The following is an 18,755-nucleotide window of genomic DNA, read 5'->3' on the forward strand; positions in this document are numbered from 1 at the left end:
ATGGGAGCTTTGCTCATGGTGGGAATTTAGACTCGCAGACCAGGATGTGGCCTGGTCGGATGTGACAGGGAACTAGGCAAGTGGTCACTTGAGGGTCCGTGAAGTCCTCAGCAAGCAGTGGCACTCACTCAGGTGAGGTTGGTGGTCAGGTGTCCAGCAGTGGCTAAACCAGCCCGCGTCTTTCCCATTTCTCAGGTCTCAGGTTGAGAGGCTCACAGCCTGGGGCCTTTGCTAAGAAGTCGAGGAGGCCTGAGGGCAGTGGTTTCCCTTCCTCAGGGAGGTGTCTGGGGAGGGCTGAGGGAAGGGTCCCAACAAGCTCAGATCCACCAGAAGCATTTCTTCTTCACCTTCTTGGTTTTCCGCCGTGAGTCCTGTTTCTCAGGGACTGGGGGTTCTGCTGGGGACTCTGGTGGGGGAGAAGCCTCCTCAACTGGTTCCGCTTCCTCCAGACTCTGTAGAACTTCATGGAACCTGCCTTCCTGCTGCCGAAAATCATATTCTACACTGAAAAACACAGAGAGGAAGGAAGGAAAGTAAAGTCAAATCAGCACATACGGATTTAGCCTCACCAAGTGTCCAACTGACGTGGAAGAGTATGGGTTTTGAGATGCTTAGGTTGGGCATCTCTCTGAACCTCCAGTTCCTCATTGGTTGAATTGGCACCTGTAATGCCTTCCTCTTGGGGATGTTCTTAAGTTTAAATGAGGCATGTAACATGGCCGCCTGGTGGTAGGTGTTCAGTCAAGATTGCTCTAACCTCTCTCTCACATTTATTTCATGCTTCTAATTGTTAATTCTTTTTACATGTTATGCATGAAAACTGCCTCATTATGAGAGATTTAAATAATATAGTGGAATATACAATAAAACTGACAACTCAGTTGCCTTATCTATAAAATGGACATAATAATAGCATTATCTCAAAGGCTTTCTTTGGTATTAATACGTATATTGATGAAGTGAAAGAATATAAATGAAATGCTTAGAGCAGTGCCTGACATGTGGTGAGCCCTCGGTATGTGTTAGCTTCTTTTACTGTTATTATTATCGTCAACATTATTACTACTACTATTGTTATGTCTTGCTCTTTGCGTTGCTTCTCAACTCAACAATGTGTCCTGGAAAGCTCTACATATATGCTTACCTCATAAAGCATTCCATCAGTACAACATATTTAAACATTCTCCTTTGATGGGCATTTCCTAATCTCTGTTTTTTTTTTTTTTTTTTTTGCTATTTTATTTGTGTGTTTTGGAGTCATTAATGTACAGGCTCCATTGTAATCATCTGTACACAGGTCTGTGAGATAAACATGACTCCATCGGGGACCAGGGTTCCCAGAGATTGAGAGAGTCAGAAGCTGGGGAGTGCAGAACCTCTGGCCTGCACAAAGTGGGTGCTCCCCCACCTCTGAGGGCTTGTGGGTCAGGCCGGCAGGCAGCAGGGACTGTCAGCCTGTTCAGAACTCTGGCTCAGCCTTCCCAGAACCTGGAGAGCCAGGCCAGAAAGAGTGAATCCTGCAGATATCCCTGCAGGCTGTGCCTGGGCTCCCTCTGTCCTAAATTGTCCACTTCCTCCCTAGGAGATTTAGTTATGGAGGAGTTTCCAGGACCCAGACACTTGTAAAAGGCTCTTAAGCTTTTAGCTGTGTTTTTTACCTGGTTTCATACTAGAGCTCTCAGAGGCCAGAAGATGAGGAGCCAGCGTGGGATGTGGAAAGCGGAGGAAATGCAGAGTCATGAAAACAGTGCATTCTCCTTGTTTAGCAAGGAGGGAAGTGAAATCTTTCATGTGAAAGATGAAAAGACCCCATGTGAATTTATGATGTAGCATGACTGGCCAAAGCCTTTTTACCCAGCAAGGGCTGAAAAGGAGCTGTCATTCAAGGGACACTTGTCCTTGTTTACTATCCCCATGTCACCTCCCAGAGACCCAAGTTCAGAGTAAATGCTACTGAAAAGGCAAATCATGATTGCCATCATGACTAATGAAGCCCCTAAATGGTGCCTTGTCACTAGGCTTTCTGAAATGGCATAAGCTAGAGTCAGAAGAACCAGGTGACCTGTTTTTTAGCCAGACCAATGGGGTGTCAGTGCTCAGGGAGCATCGGGGAGGGGTGTCTGATTATTTTGTTTCTGTATTTTTGATAATCTTCACCCAGATTTTCTTCTCCTCAGCTTATATCCTTTCACTTTCTGTTCCTCCCTGCTCCCCTTTATAGGGGACATACTTTTGGCTGGATGGCCTATATAATGGATGAAACATAAGCTGTGTTTTTCAAAGCAAAGCTCCACAACTGATTAGCTGTGAGATATTGGGGAAGTCATTTCTCATTTTCAAGCCACAGTGTCCCCATCCACAAAATGAGCATGGTACCTACTCATAGGACCTCAGTGAAGTTTAAACAACATGATGCATGTGCAACACTCAGCTCAGAGCTGAGCACCAAGTGTTTATCCAGTCATTCAACAAACTTTTATTGAGTATCTCCCATGTGCAGGCCCTGTGCTAGGTGCTGGGGGAGGAGTGGTAGACAAACAGCCGGACATTATCCCTGGTCTCCTGGCACTGGTAGTACAGTGACTTTGTGTCCTCGGTAAATGCTAGCCAACTTCAAGAGCTATTAGAGACCTTCTAGCCAAGCCCAAGATTTGCCAAGTTAATGAGAAAAGGTATCCATTGACTCACATGCTGAGGCTCCCACTTCCAGAATGTCAGCCCTGCACCCCTGTTTTTCTCTGGACCTGGTATGGGTTTCTGTCTGCACTACCTGCACCTCACTTTCCCCAGTGGAAACTTAAGGAGATGGATTCAGAAGCTGGGGAAGAGTTGTCTCTGACAACCTCTGCGTTGCTTCAAGGAAGGAATTTAAAGCAGTGAGTTGCAAACTCTAATTCTCACCCCCTCTCGGATTAGTTCACAGATAGGGAACATCCACATTCACGGTTCTCCCAGCTCCTGAAATAGCCCTGTCTCTCTCCCCCAGGGCAGAAAAGTAACCTTCATCCTAGAGCACCAGATGAAGCCAAAGAAAGTAGGTGCCCCCTGCTCATTCTAGGAATTTCCTATGCTATCTGGTATGGGACATTTCATCCATCCATCCATCCATCCATCCATCCATCCATCCATCCATCCATCCATCCATCCAACCATCCATCCATCCATCCATCTATCCATCCAACCATCCAGCCAGCCAGCCAGCCAGCCAGCCATCCTTATCCATCATTACATCCTTCCTTCCTTCCATCTATCCGGCTCTGGGCCTGATGCTATGCTCAGTTGAAAGGACATAATAGTAGTATAGACAGATATAGATACTGATCTTGTGGATCTTACTTCCCAGCATGTGAGACAGATGATTAAACAAAAAATTGCTTTAAAAATATGCTTTGTGTTTATCTCAATTACCCCTGCTTTCCAGCTCTTTATCCAAACACCTCTACCAAATTATGTGAACACACAGGTAAATCAGCCTCCTTCTTCTCCTTATATGTGACATTCTCTGACTTCATAATTCAAACAAATGACAACAACAACAAACCACCTGCGTTTGTCGACTCACAACAGTGTCCTAATACCAATTAGAAAAAGTAATGCTCTGGGTGATTCCAGAATGTGTACAGAACTGGCAGGCCAGGGGAGAGAAGAGGCAGGAGACAGAATATCAACTCTGTCTCATCATCACAACTTAAAGTGCAGCCCAATATAGAGGACAGAGCAAGGGCTCTTGAGTGGAACTCTCCTGGGTTTCAACCAAGGCTGCACCACTTACTGGCTGGGTGACCTTGGGCAAGTTGCTTCTCTCTCTGAGACTCAGTTGAAAATGGGGGTTATAAAGCTACCTCACTGGGTAGTTGTGCAGATAGGATGCAATAACAGGTGAAATGTCCCCACGCAGGATATGTTCTCTGCCCACTCCACTCTTCACTGTCTTTTGTCTTCCTAGATTAGGGACTGAAGGCCTCACCTCCTCACTCATACCTTCAGCTCTTCAGTAATTATACACCTTGCCAACAACATTACTCTTCACCCCTCCCCTTCGTACACATTCAGGGAAGAATACACTCTACCTTTCTATGGAAACACCACAGGTTTCCATTATAATCATTGGGACTGAGGGAGCTCCCCACTCCCCTCTTGCAACTGCCCCCACTGGTCTTGACAATTTAAAGGGGATTGAAAGTGACTTTCTTTTCAAGGCCAGACAAATAGCAGAGTATGGAGAAGCGTGTGTACTTTGGAAAGAAATTGAGTAATGTTTTTTAGGCCAAAGCAATTTATTAACATAAAGGAAAATGGTCACTTTTCTTCTTATTCATCCATTTGACAAACTACTGTTTAGTTTGGAGGGGAGGACGGGGAGTATATTTTGTTTTGGTAGCAGCTGCCTTATAAATGGGCAGGGGGCAGTGCCCTCGCTCATCTGTGTTTCATCTCGAGGCTGGGTGGAGAAGAGGGGCTAATCTTCAGCTTCCTACTTAGCCAACCCACACTATGTTCAGCAACCTTTTGAAAAGGGGACTTTGTTGCCTGCTTGGTGACAATTCAAGTAAACTCTTAGCAGAGGGTTGTTTGTAGATTTTGCGGAATGACTCTCTGCCTCGGGTTTGGTATCCAGATAGAATAGCAGTAACTTCCAACCTCACCTCTCCTCTCCTTCTCTCCTTCCTCTTCATCTCTTAACTCTTCATAATCAGGATTGCTGAGTGCTTAGTTTCTGCAGAGCTCTGGCTCACAGCGAGGGGCAAATGGTGGTCAAAAAATTGTTACAATACAGGATTCAAACTTGGAGCTGTTGAGATAGACCAGAGCATTCGAGGCCTGTGGGGTTGGTCCTCTGAGGCTGCATGGAATACCTGACATCTAGTTCAGGGGTGCCCAGCTCACCATCTGGGGAGCCTTAGAGCCCTTCACATACAAGACGTCTGAGCATGATGCCACACTGCAGTTAGAAAGTGTGCTGTGTGTAAACCAGGAGTGGAAGAGAGCTCTCAGGTTTCCCTCTTGAGGGCACCTCGCCAATCTAGCTGGCAGATCAATGCTCCAGCCATCACGCTAGGTAAAAAGCAGAAGGATGATTTTTATAGGTAATTGGAAAACAGCAAGAAGCCTAAGTCATGGCTTGTCTGGAAGAAGAAACAGTGAGAAGCAAAAAGTAGATAAATACATAAGCAAATAACAGAGCCAGGTTCTAGATACAGTATCTTGGCTGGGCAAACTGAAGCTGGGTAAGCCAAAGGAGATAAAAGTTTATACAGAAACAGACAAATAATAGAACCCTCTTACTTTTATATAACACTTCAAATTTGCAAGTACTTCAGACCTGTGTTTTCGTTGTATCCTCATGATGGCCCAGGAAGATGGGAAGGTTGTTATCCCCACTAAACAGATAAGCGAGTTGGTAAAGGGAAGTCACATCGTTAGTTATGATCAGAATCCAAACCTGGTTTCCTGACTCCTAGTCCTTTGTTCTTCCTAATGAGGGATCAGTGTTTTAGCTCAGGGCCTGATTGTTACCAGGGCCTTATTCTAAGAAGAAAGAAATAACTAGAGAGTACCTGGACCACATTAGGTTAGGACACAGGGTAATTTAAATGAGTAATAATAATCATAATTAGAATATGAAGAAGAAGAAGGAGGAGGACTATCATTTGTGGAGTGAAATCTATATTATATATGCTATACTACAAGTTTAGGAATTCTTACATGTCTCGTGTAATTCTCACAGCCCCATGAGATAGAAAATATTATCTCCATTTCACAATTGAGGAAACTGAGGCAAAGAGAGGTTAAATATCCTGCCAAGGGCCCATACTAGTAAGCGACAGAGCCAGGATTTGAGCCTACATTGTCCGAGTCCCAAGCTTGGACACTAAGTTATACTGCACTGAAAGAACATGGTGATCTTTATCTGTGTGAGATCCTGATTGCAGAATGTGTGGGGGTGGGGTTTTTGAGGTGGTGGTGACCAAAGCCTGGTGCACCTAAAAGACCCGCAGCCCCCTGTAGAGTCAGACCCAACATGGAGCCAGGCCATATGGGGGACCCTTCATGACCCAGCTGACCAGCCCATCCTGCAGTAATGTTTCTAGATCGCAGGGCAGTTCTGACAGGGAGGCTGAATGTCCAGAGAAGAGGGGCACCCCCTTAGGAGGCAGCTTATTCAAGGTAATATCTGCACCTTGCAATCTTGACTCTGGTGTAGGCTGCTGAAGTCTGCAGTGGGCCCTCTCCACTTCCTTCTTAGCAGGTGGGTCTTGCTCTTTTATAAAGAGAAGTGGTGACAAGCCACTGCCATAAACCATACACTTCAAGCAAGTTGGCTGAGAAATTAATGATCCAGGGCATCTCTCTGAAAACAAAATATCTTCCAAATCCCTCTCCATCTCTTCTCTGTCTCTGTTGGAACATTTCTGTGGCCCTTCTCACCAGAGAACCCAAGTACACCACAGATTTATTGACCTCCTGCAACTTTCTTCTCTAAATATTTAGCTGTAGGAACAATGGAATCAGCAAGGGTGGTTTGGTTCCTGTCCACTTGGATAAATCACACCACTTTGGAAAGTATCTTTGGGGAAGACTTACAGTCTTGGAAAGTAGGAGCTTTAGTTAGTTTGCTTTTTCTTCCCCCAGCCTGGAAGGGATATTGTTCCTGAAATTTTCTCCTAATGACCAGTTTGCTCATTATTTATAGGGTGTAATTTTAAGCTTCACAACTTGCAGCCATTTCAAGTTGGCAAGTATACCCCTCCTCCTAGGGCATCTGTCTGCTGATGAGTCCTCTGAGAATCACAGGTTCTCTTCTTGGCACATAAATAAACAGAACTAAGCAGCAGAAATCTTCATTGCCGATCTCTATCTGAGAAGGAAATCTGTGTTCTGGGTTCTGCGACTGTGTATCGAGAAAGTCTTCAAATTAAGCCCTCAGAAAGGGTAGCTCATCTCAGAGAACGTGAACACATATATTCACTGATTATGCAAGGTTGAAAGGTAAGAGGGGAAGGGACAGGAAAATCTCCTGAAAGTGAGACCGGTTTAAGCCCTGGCTCTGTTGGATCTTGGACAAGTCACATAATCTCTGTCTCAGTTTCCTCATCTGTAAAATGTCAATAATAACCATACTCATATTTGAGAGTTGTTGGGAGTCTGAAATGAAATGACACCTGTACTTGTATTTAGCAAAATGCCTGGCACAGTGCCTGGCTCAACAAATGGAAATGATCCTTACATTCAGTTGACAGGGAAATAAAGATTGGGTCATTCTGTGGTCAATGGTGGCCTCCGTGCCAGCAGCCATCCATTTGTTATTCCTGTGAAATTCTCAACTTTCTTGATTTTATATGTATGTCCTACTTCAGCCTCTTTAGTATTAATGCATTGTAATAGGTTTCATTTTTATTGCAGATAAATTGCTGATGCTGTAAATCCTATTTCTTTTCCCTTCCACTCTCAGGAGAAGAAGAAAGGGATAAGGCTGCCAAGAGAGAGACAGGGACTAGAGCAAATGTCTTAGGGATCAACCTATCTGGGGCTCAGAGAAATTTCCGTATGTATCCAGACTTTATGCCTGTTCCCTAAAGAGACAGCTTGAGCTATGTTTGGTGGCAGTTGTTTGAGGACGCTGAATGGTATGGCCATAATGTTCTCATTCCAGCCTTGACGTGAATGCTGCTCAGTCCACACTGAAATGTGATGAAAGCTGCAGATGCATCTTTGATTACTAGAAAGAACAGAAATGCTGTGTGCTTTGTAATTATTTTTCACTGTGGACTTCGTTGCTGGCCAGAGAGAGGCCTGTGGCTGGAAGACAAGGCTCTCACAGTTCACCTGGCTCCTTGCTGGGAGAGCATCATAGGCAGACAAAAGAAAAACACTAAATAATTTAAGTGGAAAGTTGGTTGCTAAACCCACAGGCATGGGTACATACTGTATTTCTAGTGAAATGCCTTTTCCTCTGGTTAGGTAATAGCTTTAAGTGGCAGGTGAGGCCAACACCCAGTGGCCAAAAAGCTTAACCACAGAAGGAAACTCAAGGAAGGCTCTCAGCACCACTCACTATGTGACCCCAGGCAACTCATGTAGCTTTCCAGAGCCTCTTTCCTTGGTGAGGTGAAGGCCTGGCTTTTTCCCCACAGGGCACGCAGCTGTAAGGCTGGCCTGTGTTCCAGAGAGACTCCTTGTGACAAGTTCTGAATATCAAAACTGTGAGGTGGGGATGCCAGGCACGGGAATGCTGGGTGCCAGGTACAAAGGGAGTTGCTGGCAGCGAATCTCCTCTTGAATATCCATAGCTTCTTCTCTGTCCGGTTCAGAAGGAGTTGTAACAATGGAGGGATCAATAGGATGAAAAAGCAGCCTGTGGTCCGTGGAGTATGAGGAAATGAGAGGATGGTGGAAGATCCCTGCATTCAGCTTCATGCATATTACCTGGTTCTGGAGCATGGAGCATGGGGTGACTACACCCCTCTCCTGATTGGGGGGTGCTGACAGCACTTTGCATGCCCACCCTGTCAGGTGTGTAATTGCTCCTCCAGGACTCACCCGACGGCAGTACCTAGCATTTGGGCTCTCGGCCTGGGAGCAGAATTGGGCTTTACTTGGTCTTAAGCTTATTTGGAGGACGAATATCAGCAGCGATTGCCATTCCATTCCTGATCTCAGAAGAGGCCGGAGGAGCTGGGAGATGTGGGAGGAAGGAGAGGCTTCAGGTGAATCCCCTGAGTAATGCATAACGCAACCCAGGCGCCCCCAAAGTAGACTGACGTAGACTCATTTTCTCTTCTCATTGGAAACAGGAGACATCAAAAGATATGCTTACTCCATGAGCAAGCACCCTTCTCTCCTCTTCCTTTTTCCTTTGCCCCCACTCTCACCTGCACCCCTAGTTAGGTCTGTGTATGACCATCTAACCCTATAATTGAAGTCAAGCAGAGAGGTAAATCATCTTTTCACTGATGCATTTGAAACCTAGTTTCTGGGCTATTTTATTAGCAAGAATTTTCTATTTATGGTCGTGTAGGCTGGTTGCCACAGAAGTTTCTAGTAAATCCACTGCCACCTCCTCCTTTCAAGACCCTGATTTTACCTAGTTGAATGATTCTCAAGCTTCATTGGGATCAGACTTTCCCAGGGAGCTTGCTGTAACTACAGATTCCCATCCTCCACCCCAGCCCTCTGATCCAGCAGGTTTGGGGGGTGAAGGCCAGCAACCAGTATTCACAGAGACCCAGGAGACTCATGCAAATGGTCCAAGATCACACTTGGAGAACACTGTTGAGGGCCTGCATCTTAAACGCAAACCCTCACGATGCTCTTGGCTGAGGAGAACTTAGCCATACAACATTCCCCTGAGCCTTAACACCCCTCAGGCAGGGCTGGCCTCTGAAGGCCGCACACTGTGGAATCTGGCTAGCAAGCAGAGAGAACCAAGTTCCAATCTTGTCACTGCCACTTATTATTCCAGAATAATTGTTCAAGTCCTCTCTCTCTCAGTCTCAATTGTGTTATCTGAATATCATGCAAGGCCCTGAGCTTCAGTTACCTCATCTGTAAAATGGGAGTATTTTTCTCTCTCTCACATGGTTGTAAGGAGTAAATGTGAAAACAAAAAGTATTTATTTATTTATTTTTTAATTAATTTATTTTTTCCCCCAAAGCCCCAGTAGATAGTTGTATGTCATAATTGCACATCCTTCTAGTTGCTGTATGTGGGATGCGGCCTCAGCATGGCCAGAGAAGCAGTGCATCAGTGCGCGCCCGGGATCCGAACCTGGGCTGCCAGCAGCAGAGCGCATGCACTTAACCGCTAAGCCATGGGGCTGGCCCCAAAAGGTATTTATAACAACCAGTAATAACAGATGCTCAGGAAGTGGTAGCTCTCTTCTTACTTCTTTCACCTGATTTTCATCCCAGCCGATTCCTGCCCTCTCCTAGCTGTCATAGTTGTAAAAATCAACAAATAGTCAAATAAACTGACCTCCAATCAGATGTGAGTAGTTTATGAATTATAAGGGTTTAATCTGGGTACATTGCTTTCCTATTGCTACTTAAACAAATTACCACAAATTTAGTGGTTCTAAACAACACAAATTTTACTCTTAGATTTCTGGCATTCAGAAGTCCTCCAGAACTATAAACCAGGGTGTCAGCAGAGCTGTGTTCCCTCTGGAAGCTCTGTGAGATAATCCATCCCTTGCCTTTCCCAGCTTTTACAGGCTGCCCACATCCCTTGGCTTGTGACCACATCACTCCAACCTCTGCTTCTCTTGTCACGTCTCCTTCTCTGACTCTGCCTCTCCTGCCTCTCTCTTTCCCTTATAAGGATCCTTATGATTACATTGGGCCCACCTGAACAATCCAGGATACTCACCCCATCCCAGATCCTTAGCTTAATCACATCTGCAAAGTCTCTTTTGTAACATATTCACAGCGTCCAGGAATTAGAATGTGGACATCTTTTGGGGCCATTATCCTGCCTACAACACTGGGTTTTGATGTTTTACCAAGAGAACCTGCAGATCTAATACCTTAATCCCCTCCCCCAAAGAGATCATTGGGACAGTTCAGATACCATAGAAGGGAGATATTTTAACCTGGAGGGAGTTTGTGGTTTTCCACAAATCAAACTTTGCCTTTCCTAACATAGCTGGTACAGAAGTGCTGGGCAGTAATGTTGGATGGCCATGAGGAATGAGGATCTCAATGTCTTGTGAAATTGCAACAAGCTCTCTGAGTCATCAAAGGAAGGTTTGATTAGGTTCCATCTTGTTGAGAGTATGCAGTGTTCCAAGTACAGTTGTGCACCGTGTAATGACATTTCGGTCAACAATGGACCACCATATACGATGGTGGTCCCATAAGATTAGTACCATATAGCCTAGGTGTAGTAGGCTGCACCATCTAGGTTTGTGTAAGTACACTCTTTGATGTTCACACAACGAAATCACCCAAGGACACATTTCTCAGAAGATATCCCTGTCTTAAGCATCTTAAGTGATGCATGACTCTATTTGAAAATTGACAATCCATGTACTGCATTTGGTCATTGTTTGATTCAGTTCGGAAAGATCTACTGAGGACCTGCTGCATAGAAGCCCTCCTTCCCTAATAAGAACGTTTGATTAATTAAGACCCTCCAGTTCCCCACTTAAGGGTAGGGGTACACACAAACGGTAACAATGACTTTACTTTGGGGCAATCTAAATAGCTGTCTCAAGCCCACCACTGCTTTTCATTCCTCCCCCAGTCAGTATGGCCATTCCTTCTTTGACAAGAATATTTGAGCACCAACTGTGCATTAGACACTGGCCCATGACTTTGAAATACTAGCCATTTGCCAAGGGAAAGAAACTCATCAACACTGCATTACAAGGTAAAAGGATAAAGGGCATAGCACAGGAATGTGCAGGCCATGGGGGTCCTTCTCAGGAAGGAGTGTTATCCAGAGGAACTGGCTTTCAAGCTGCAAGAGTAGGAAATTTCCAGACAAAGCAGGGCAGAAAAGGTATTTCAGGAAGTGAGGGAACTTATGCAAAGTCACCAAGGCATGATAGAACACGTGTTATTTGAAGCCAGCTGAGTAGTTCCCTGTGGCTGGGGGAAAATGGAGACCCAGCAGGTAAGAAGGTTAATATCACGTTCAAAGGGCCTGGAAAAATTAGCTAAAGGAAACAACAGGAGCCAGGACAAGATTGTTTAACAGGGGAGTGACATGGTCAGATTCTACTTTTCAGGTAATTTAGCAATCCATGTGGAGGATTACTTGGGATGGGGCAAAAGGGGCCTATGGCAAAAAGACCAGTTAGCATTCAAGTGACAAATGATGAGGCCTTTACTGACCAGAGACGGAGGAGATGAAGCTTAGGGGCTGGATTTAGCAGAGAGAATTGTTGATGCGTGTTGTGAAGGAGACAAGTAAGGCAATGGGGACTCTAGTTTCTTTACAGAGTCATGGTTAATAGTGTTGAACAAAGTAAGAAATATAAGAAGAGAATTAATTTTGTGGGGGAAAGTAAGGAGTGTGTTTTGGAATATGGTGAATTTGAGGTGCCTTTGAGACATCAAGATGGAAATTATCCATCTATCTATCTATCTATCTATCTATCTATCTATCTATCTATCTATCTATCTACCTGTCTGTCTATCTATCTATCTATCTATCTATCTATCTATCTATCTATCTATCTATCTATCTATCTGTGTGTCTGTCTGTCTATCTATCTATCTATCTATCTATCTATCTATCTATCTATCTATCTATCTATCATCTATCTACCTCTAGGGAGAAAGAGAGAGAGAACACGCTCATGAAAAAGGTAGGGGAAGGTGGCGTCACAGAAATGAACTGAAAATCCATGAGTGCATTTGAAGCCATGAAAAGAGGCTAAGGATGAGAAGGGGAGACAGCCTGTCTGGGTAGACCCCCCAGACAGTTCTTCTGTTACTCTTCCTCTCTAGCACCTTTTAAATCTTACATGGCCAACCTCTCCTTCCACCCATTGCAAATGGTAAGTTTGCAGCTTCCTCTTTATTTCCATTTCCTAAGCAACATGCTTGGATGGTAGAAGGAAATTTTTTTCTGAAAAAGACTTCCTATTCTTTTCCCTTAAAACATTTGAGGGATTTTACAACTTAAACCAAGCAGATTTTTCCTGGGAGCTACGTCCAGAAAATGAATGCATGATTGGTGTAGTCAAAGACCTCCAAGAGCCTCCACGTTTATTTTTAGAGTGAACGTGACGATGAAGTGCAGTGCGATATGGCTGGAGGAGCAGAGAACAGGGTGAGGGAAGGAGGAGGGATGTGGCTTGGAGAGACCTCATGCCTTTGAGAAGAGGAAAGGGAGCTGATTCCTTAGGGCACCATTTCACAAACTTCAGTCATTCGTTCACCACCTTCATGGTTTTTGTGAAACTCCCCATACTGTCTACACAATTCTTCACTTGTATTTTTCTCTCTAAATCAATGTAATTTTTAAACTTAAAAACATTTATACAAAACAGGCAATAACACTTTTGAAAATAGAGACCTGCATCGTTTACAATGAATATATTGGAGGACTAGCTTTAAAAGTTAAAAGCTTCAATAAAAAATAAAAATGATTACATTCTGGCTGGATATGGTTGCTTGCCTAAGGCTGTGAACCTGAGACCTGCTCTCTCAGCAAAGAAGTGTGATAAGCAAGCATTAGGAAGGTGTTGAAGACATTCTAGCGCCAAACTCAGATTTTTCCCTATAGGTAATCAGAAGGATTGAAATAAATTTGAAAAGAGAACAACCTTCTCACTAAGTAATTCCGTGTTATTTAATCTTGGGTACCACAGGGGGCATTCACCCAACCCTTTGAGTAACTTTTTAGGATTAATGGTGAGGACAGGTGAGGAGAGTGATTGGGGACTGAACAGCCTGGAACCAGCTTAAGGCATACAGCCAATTCCTACACTCTTCCCTTGGAGGCTACCGCAGTCAAAACTCTAAGGAATCCATTCTCCCTGGTGTATGGAAGCCGCTGGAAGTCCCTGAGAGCCATGCATGGAATCTTTAGGCATTGGTGTTTGGTGCTGTTCTCCTTGGTGAGGTAGGATCTACCAAAGTGATCCATGGTGAGAAGAAAGCCAGTGAGGCTTGGGGGTGTGTGGCAGAAAGCTCCTCTTGGAGCAGAGAGAAAGAGTTGAATAAAACTGATGACCCCACATGTCTTGATGGAAGCACGTAGCATAGCCATAACCTTCAGCTGATGGGGCCACTTAGAACACCTTATGTGTTGCTAACTTCGCAGCAACATCTCCAGAGAAGAAGACCCGGCAGGCAGTCAATCACATTCCCATGTCTTTATATATAGTGATATGCACTGGGCCCCTCCGTCATCAGGGAGAGAGGCTGCAGCTTACCAAGGCCTGAGGATGAGTATTTCACATCACTTATTCATTAGTTTGTAAGATTTGACTTTCCAGGACACAACACAGGGTTTGAAGTCATTTGAAATGTTAAAAAAAAAAAATGACAACTCTCATCTTCCCACTGTTACTATGACGGAGATATTGTTCTGATCTTTTTGCTTTCATCAAATTAATTGCCCGTTCCTTTGCAATGGCTTAGCTACAAGGGTGTAAATACTGTCTGAGAGAACAGTCTGACTTTGAATGGTAATAAGGGATCGATGAGTACAATGCCTTTTCTTCTTGGAGAAGTGGAAAGCGATGTGTACGTGAAGGTTTACTGACCCGTCCAGGGGTGTAACTTAATTTAGAATGTTTGCTTGGGATGTTTGAAGTGAGTACTAGAAAAATGCAAACATTCTCAGACTTCTTGCAAGGTCATAGTTTAGCCAAATATTGCCCCTTTTAATTCAGCCCGGAACATCAAAATGTCAGAAGCGAAAGGGACCATCGGGACTATCTAATTAAAGGCCCTCATTTTTCAGATGAGGAAACTCAGACGCCAAAAATGATTTGCCCAAGGCCAGGCCCTGAAACTCACAGTAGCCTGGGAAATAACCGCTTGTCCTTTTCACTTACATAAGCTAAATAAAAAGTCATCTTGAGGTAATAGAAAATACATTATCTGGCTGCTGAAGAAAAGAGAGATTATCCAAAATTTAAGTGGAGGTTAGTTAAAAATAAGTCATGTTTATGATGAATAGTTTTTTGTCCTCCCTAGCTATCTAGACATTTAATAAGTTTTGTCCTCTTAGTGATTAGGAAATTTGCTTAAGATAGGAGATGTAAACAACGAAGCAGCAAAAAGATAGCCATTGATGAGATTGCCTGCTTAGACCTCCAATGCCACAAGCCCTTCCAGGGCCCCCTTTTTCAGGGGATATTTTGCACTGTGGTAAATGGCATTTTCTGTGAGCGGTCCTGACACTTCTCTTATTTGGTGAGAACATGTGGTCCTGTAGTTCCTTAGTGTAAGGTGTGAGAGTCAGTGAGAACATGCCCAAGGCTCTGCCTAAGTGTAGGGGCCTCCTGACTTCCAGGCCCTGTTACTTGTTAGGATGAAATCTCAGGATTCTGCTGGAGAGAATGAGAAGTTTTTAAAAGAAGACCCAGGCAGCCCAATTGGGCTTCAGTTTGCTGAGGCCCTCTCTGCCTTTCTCATCTGAGAGAAGAAAGTAATGGAGAAAGCAAAACCATACACTTTTGTCACACAAAATTAGATGCCATCAAACTGAAATGACTGCCTTGCACCGCTTTTTCACCGCGCCACTGAAAGTGGACTTCCAGCAAGGGAGGCATTGATCTTTCTGGTAATAACAGTAATAAGCCCTTAGATTTGTTCCGAGGTTTGCAGTTACAAAAGACATTCACATATATTATCTCATTTGCTCCTGATGGCAACTCTGAGTTGGGTTAAATGTCTCTGCTCTACAGATGAGGAAACTGAGCCCAAACAAGTGAGCAGACATCAGATTGGGGATTTCAACTCCAAGTTTAGTGCTCTCACCACTCTATGATGTTTTCCTTCTATTACTTATAAAAATCCACTTTATTGCAGCATCCTTACCCCCTGCTGGAAGGAAATGATGTACTTAGAAATGAACACAAAGTATTCAGCACGGTTCTAGACACATAGTAAGAGCTTGGCCTGTGAGAGCTACAGTTGAAGAAGAGGCAGTGTGGTAGAGTAATGAAGATCACAAGGTTTGGGATCAGAAAGGTCTGAACTTAAGGCCTAAGTCTGGCCACTTCTGCTTTCTGAAAATGCTTTATATGAGTTGGGCCAAATGACTTAACTTCCCTGAGGACATTAACACCTACCTTGAGGTATAATTGTGGAATGAGATGCAGATGTGCATGCAGAGCTTAGCACAGTGCCTGGACTTCTTGTTCCATAAGTGTAGGGTGATTATCTCAAAAGGATTTGCTCATAGACCTTATTGTAAGGAAACAAAGCAAGGCCTTCAACACCTTGTTTTTTAAGTCTCAGGTAATCAAAGGCCTCCTGTCTTTGCCTCTCGCTTGACTTTGTGCGTCTAAGAGAGTTTACGTGAGTGCTCTGTGGACCCTGAGCTCCCGTGCTCTACAGAGCAGGCCTCAGTGTGGCAGGTACCTGTATATGATGCACGCTGTGTTCTGGCAGGTACTGCAATTGTTGAGATCCTGGCCAGTTCGGTAAAAGTTGCGCCTGCAAGACAGAGCATTTGCTGGGTAAATCTATGGGTAGAAGCCCCATGGGACACATGCATTCTGCTGACTCGTTCCCTACAACACAGCATTCCCCTTCTCATTGGTAGCAAATTAAAAAACAAGAAACCCGTGATAACAGGATCTCACATTTCTCGAGGGCTTTATAAATGTCTAAGCCCTTTCAAATCCGAGGTTTTTTCATGCTGACAGCAATCCTGTGAGATGAGTCAGTTATTCTTACTCCCACATGATAGATGGGGAAACTGAGGGACTTTGCAAATGGGTAGAAGGGAGGTTATTAAAACTCCTGACCCCTTAGTTCAGTGCATTTCTCTCTGTTCATCACAGTGCTTCTCTCTTATAAGGCAACGTTGATTCTGATTCATATCAGCAAATGTCAGTTAATTATATCTTCCCTCTGCTCCCCTTCTGTTGATTATCTTCTGCCCTTCCTTCTTCTCAGTCTTCTGGGAGCACTTTTTCTAGGGATTAACATTCCACATCTGAACAATAACTGCCTTCCCCTCCCCAGACTGGTGCTGAGTCACTCAGAAAAGCATTTTGTGACTTTTTTCTCTTTGCAGAATTGTGATCTCATTTCAGTTCCTACTTAATTGGTCAGTTGGTCAGCAATGGACTTTGGCCCAACCTATCAAAGTGGTCAGTGGAGGGGAAGGTCAACAGTAAGCTTAGTGGCCACCTCAAGTCCTTTGTGACAAACAGGCAAAAAACTAAAATACTGTGCAAATACAGTAATTTGCTATGAGGATAGGATGGGGGAAGTACCTGCATACTATCGTTTTCCCCCATCATTTATCAGTTGGATCCCCATCTTAATAAAAACCATTTTTGACCTTGCTGTTTCATTGCCCCCTTTCTCCAGTCTGTCAATACCTGGAAACAAAAACAAATGACAATGGAAATCCACCAAAGCCTAGAATTGAATGAAACCCAGTCAGAACAAAGGGAGGCCATTGCTTATGATTTGGGGAAATAACAGAACCCCAGACATTTTGGAGACATTTTACTAAGGGAAACCAGTGCTCTCTCTCTGCCCCTGTCCTGGCAAATGACTTAACCTGGTAGTTTTTAATATAAAAAAATTCACCTTACCCTTCTGTGAGAGCGTGAGCTTTCTCCAAGTCTTGAATTACATTCAAAAGGACTTTAATTTTCTCTTGGTTTGAGTGTAGAGATTCCTCCACAGATTGCAGCCTGCCTTGGAGGTCGCAGAGTTCCCCCTGTGCCAGGTGAATCTGACTAATCCCACCCGTGTCCCTGTTGCTCTGAAGTTTGGTCTCCCTCCTCGGAAGAGAGGGTGGGAGGTGGTCGCTTTCTGGACAATTTTGAAACTCCGGGGTGTCTGACTGGGTGGGGTTCTTCGCTGTCTGCTCTTGACACACAGGGGCAGATTTTGATGCACTGTTAGGTTTGAGTGACAGCAGATCCTGGTGATTGTTACTCGATGACAAACAGTCTGAAGCCCCTCCTGGATGGGCTGGCTGGCTGTGGCAGCCTGGCAAGGGGGAGCTGTGAGTCCGTGGAGGTGAAGGAACATATGTTTCCTTTGACTGAGATGACAGTGGGCCAAAGTCTTTGTCATCAGAGTTGTCTTTGGGCAAAAGCAATTCGGGTTTAAGTTTTCCTGTGCCTGGCATGTGGTTGGCACTGCTGGTGGCATTTAAGCAGGAGGGGGATCTTTCTGAATCTGATGATGGCACTGTTCTCCCATCAACTGGACACATGTCAACCAAAGCGTGTATGGAGTTGCTTATTTCAGCAGACCTGTCTGGGCTGAAAGTGGATTCTCTAGCTGCCCAGGTAGGACTGTGATAAATATCGTCTGGGACCTGAATGGCAGCTGTTGCTTTTTCTGAGGGCTTCCAACTCCCTTCTGCCAAGCATATGCTAACAGGTCCATTGCTTTGCACCTTTGACTTTCTAGGGAGAAATGGGTGGGACGCTTTGACCCTTTGAGGCCCATCCTCAAGATGCTGAGCCAGCCTTAAGTAGGCAAGGTCAGAAGACACAATGTCCTGTTCAGAGAGGTTGCCGTTGACCTGGATGGCACTTTGGGATGCTGATGGCATTTCCACCAGGGACTTGCTGGCTGTGAGTCTCTTCCTTTTGAAAACTGGGAAATGCTTCCTGAGACTAGGGGAAGTTTGGATCGCGATGTTCCGAAAGGCCTCTGCCTTCTGAGACCTGGGGAAGGAGAGTGAATATGTGGGGAGATGATGGTGCCTGGGTACTTGAGTCTTACCCATTAAAGTCAGTTCTTCAGAAGTTTGGACATCAACCTCAGTTAGGTGAGATGGAGTCTTACTGGTCCCATCTTCCTTAAATCGCACCTGCTGAGATTTGCTCCTGCGGTGGTGAGGTTGCTTCACAAACTCCACCGACTCAAGACTATTACGCTTTAGAAGCACAGGTCGCACTTTCATATTTTGCTGGGCCATTGAGCCTCAGTTGAAAGGCCTGGGACCATACACTTCTCCTGGGCACATTTCCTTAGGTCATTGGTGCAGCATCTAATGATGGCATCTCAGACACGGAGATCTGCCAGCCAAGATGGAGTGGTCCTCTCCTCTGAGTATGAGAAGCTCTGTTGGCCATTCCCAGCCTGTA

The 18,755-nt window shown here is 44.6% G+C and overlaps 2 protein-coding genes across 2 annotated transcripts in view; one reads left to right on the forward strand and one right to left on the reverse strand.

Moving 5' to 3' along the window:
- Positions 1-18,755, forward strand: part of DOCK2 (dedicator of cytokinesis 2) — a 406,650-nt gene that overhangs the window by 198,320 nt on the left and 189,575 nt on the right. The gene's annotated exons all lie outside the window — the stretch shown is intronic.
- On the reverse strand, positions 318-18,586 carry INSYN2B (inhibitory synaptic factor family member 2B). The gene is made up of 3 exons (XM_058545728.1): positions 17,241-18,586; positions 16,051-16,125; positions 318-504 (listed from the first exon to the last, which is right to left on the reverse strand). Exons 1-3 carry the CDS (start codon positions 18,584-18,586, stop codon positions 318-320), a joined length of 1,608 nt encoding a protein of 535 aa, XP_058401711.1.

Source organism: Diceros bicornis, chromosome 1 (assembly GCF_020826845.1).
Source record: "Diceros bicornis minor isolate mBicDic1 chromosome 1, mDicBic1.mat.cur, whole genome shotgun sequence".
NCBI classification, from domain to species: Eukaryota; Metazoa; Chordata; class Mammalia; order Perissodactyla; family Rhinocerotidae; genus Diceros; species Diceros bicornis.